Source organism: Alosa sapidissima, chromosome 10 (genome assembly GCF_018492685.1).
Source record: "Alosa sapidissima isolate fAloSap1 chromosome 10, fAloSap1.pri, whole genome shotgun sequence".
Lineage (NCBI taxonomy): Eukaryota > Metazoa > Chordata > Actinopteri > Clupeiformes > Clupeidae > Alosa > Alosa sapidissima.
The window spans coordinates 35,292,219-35,295,173 of record NC_055966.1 but is presented as its reverse complement, the minus strand read 5'-3'; the positions used below and the strand labels follow the sequence as shown (position 1 = coordinate 35,295,173).

Sequence of the window (2,955 nt, the reverse complement as noted above, 5' to 3'; positions counted from 1 at the left end):
GACACTTGAATTTCCCCTGGGGATCAATAAAGTATCTATCTATCTATTCAAGGGAGGTGTCTGTTGGATGCTAACAACAGTAGCATCTTCACCACAATAGACATAGATCGTTTTAGAAACACAGTAGCCTGTCTAGTCTTATTATCGTCACTGCTCTTCGCTGAAAGCCATGTTAAGGGTTTACCAAAGGAAGTTCTCTGCTGCCTATATTAAGTTATCTGAAAATAGCCATGTTAAAGGTTTACCAAAGGAAAATTGTGAAGTTCTCTGCTGCCTATATTAAGTTATCTGAAAATAGAAAAAAGATGTTTGTCAAGTTTCATGAAACTCCAGCATGTGCTGTTTCAGTGTAAAAAGCTGACGTCATGTCAAAACAGACTAAAAAAAGCTGAAAGGGCTGGTTTGATGCAATCCATTTCCTGTGTGCTAGCGTGTCACATCCTGGAGTGCTCAGAGGGTCTGGCTCAGGAGGTCATCAGCACCATTGGCCAGGCCTTCGAGCTGCGCTTCAAGCAGTACCTGAAGAACCCGCCCAAACTGGTCACGCCACATGACCGGTAAGTCACGACTGTGTGCTGAGTGCTGGATTTGTGTGTTGGTGGTTGCCTTCTGCGTGTGTGTGGGTTAGCACATGTCTCTGGTCATGTGTACCTGCTGCATGTGTGTGGGTTACCACATGTAGTACATTAGTCAGGTCATGTGTACCTGTGTATTCATCAAAATACTCTTTGAACTGTGAAACTGTGCACTGTGTGTGTGTGCGTGCGTGTGTGCATGAGAGCCTGTGCATCCATAGTGGATTTTTTTATCATTACAAATGAATTGTGTGTTGTGTAGGATGGCTCCATTTGACGGTTCAGCGTGGGAAGAGGAGGATGAAGAGGTGGCTCCTGCCCCTGAGGTTCCATACTATAACAACTTCCCTGGGAAACAGCCGCCCCCTGGGGGCTTGGTGGACATGCGCACCCGACCGGGACACAGCACAGGGGCAACGCTGGTGAGACACAGACACACACACCCACACACACCCACATGCACGCACACACAGAGCACTGGGGCCACGCAGGTGAGGGACAAATACAGACACAGACACACAAAAACAGAGCACTGGGGCCATGCTGGACACACACACACACACACACACACACACACATACACATGCACACACAGAGCACTGGGGCCATGCCGGTGAGACACACACACACACACACAGACACACACACACACACACACAGACACACACACACACACACACACACACACACACACACACACACACACACACACACACACACGGACACACAGAGTGCTGGGGCCACGCCGGTGAGACACACACACACACACCACTGGGGCCACTCTGGTGACAGACGATACTGTTTTTTTTCTAACCGGTGAATTTATGTTATCGGTTAGGCCTTGTGTCTACACGACGCCGGCATTGTAACCGGGTTCCGAAGTCGGATTTTTTGAAACCGCTGGTTATTTTTTGCCGTGTAGACGGCAGAGCCGACAGCCCCACCCCTCAACTCAGCCACTGCAGTCGACCTGACTCACTGCTTGTCAGAACAAACCAAACCATTTGTTTGTCATATTAAAATGTTTTTTCTTTCCCCTGCCATGATTTATGTGCAGAAGGTATCAGCCTTTTGTGGCTAAGTTAGAAGCACACGGTTAGCTTAACTTTAATCATTAGCTTACTACAACCTATGACTAACGCATGTTAATGTTTTCTCCAGTGTAACATGCTCTATACCAGACCTAATGCAAAACATAAAAGCATTTCAATTTCCACATAGCAGTCACATACTTTGAAAATGAACTTTAACAGTTGAATTGTCTGTAGTCTCCTTATTTCATGCGACTGATTTAACAAACTGCTTTGACTATGCAAATTAAACATGAACACGGTCGCCACGGCGCATATGCACTACTGCAGTTTTAGCCGCTTTCACCTCTGTGTGGGCACGCAAGTTTTTTCTTTACTTGTTGGTTTCGTGTAGACGTAGCTGAGATGGAAACAATAATACAAAATATTACATGTGGCTGTGCTTCCTGAATTCCTGAGTTTTTTGTTTGTGGTGTTCCGTTTTCAGTGTACAAATCTTTCAACTCAAGTCATGAGGTTAACAGGTGAATGCAGTTGCTTGCAATTTAAGGTGAAGTATATGACCGTGAGAATATGGTAAAATTGTATAGTGTATCAGGCAACACCTTGATAACATGGGTCTTGTAATGATTGCCACCTCCAAAGCTCAGTTGGTCTGCCCGTCAGAGCTCTCAAGTGTTCTCCTGTGATTTGATTCTGTGAAGCTTCCAGTGCTCTCAGATGCTACATATATATATGATGGTGCTTCTTATTCCTGTTATTATTATAGGTGTGTGTGTGTGTGTGTAAGGAGAGGGTGGGTAAGTAAGTGAGTGAGTAAATGCATGTCATTTCTGTTCTTCTGTGTTTCCACAGCCCTACGGACAAAACGACATACACAAGCAGCCGCTGCCTCCACTCCCAGGTACCCCGAGGCCATGCTTCCCCTTCCTGCTCCGTTACAATCCGCTGACCCCTCTGTCCTCCTCTCCTCTCCTGTCCTCCATTCCTCCTGCCCCTCATTCCTTCCACGTTTCTCTCCTCTCTTCTCCTCTCCTTCATTCCTCCCTCGCTCCTTTCCTCTCCTCTCCTCTCCTTCATTCCTCCCACGCTCCTCTCCTCTCCTCTCCTTCATTCCTCCCTCGCTCCTCTCCTCTCCTCTCCTTCATTCCTCCCTCGCTCCTCTCCTCTCCTCTCCTTCATTCCTCCCTCGCTCCTCTCCTCTCCTCTCCCTCATTCCTTCCACGTTTCTCTCCTCTCTTCTCCTCTCCTTCATTCCTCCCTCGCTCCTTTCCTCTCCTCTCCTCTCCTTCATTCCTCCCTCGCTCCTCTCCTCTCCTCTCCTTCATTCCTCCCTCGCTCCTCTCCTC

General features: G+C 47.5%; 1 protein-coding gene across 1 annotated transcript in view; it reads left to right on the top strand.

The window, feature by feature from the left end:
• The window catches only part of shc1 (SHC (Src homology 2 domain containing) transforming protein 1), a 16,960-nt gene that overhangs the window by 7,352 nt on the left and 6,653 nt on the right, over positions 1 to 2,955 (top strand). Inside the window, 3 exon segments of the mRNA XM_042105889.1 lie at positions 285 to 557; positions 838 to 997; positions 2,462 to 2,510. Of these exon segments, the coding sequence (XP_041961823.1) occupies positions 285 to 557; positions 838 to 997; positions 2,462 to 2,510 (482 nt within the window).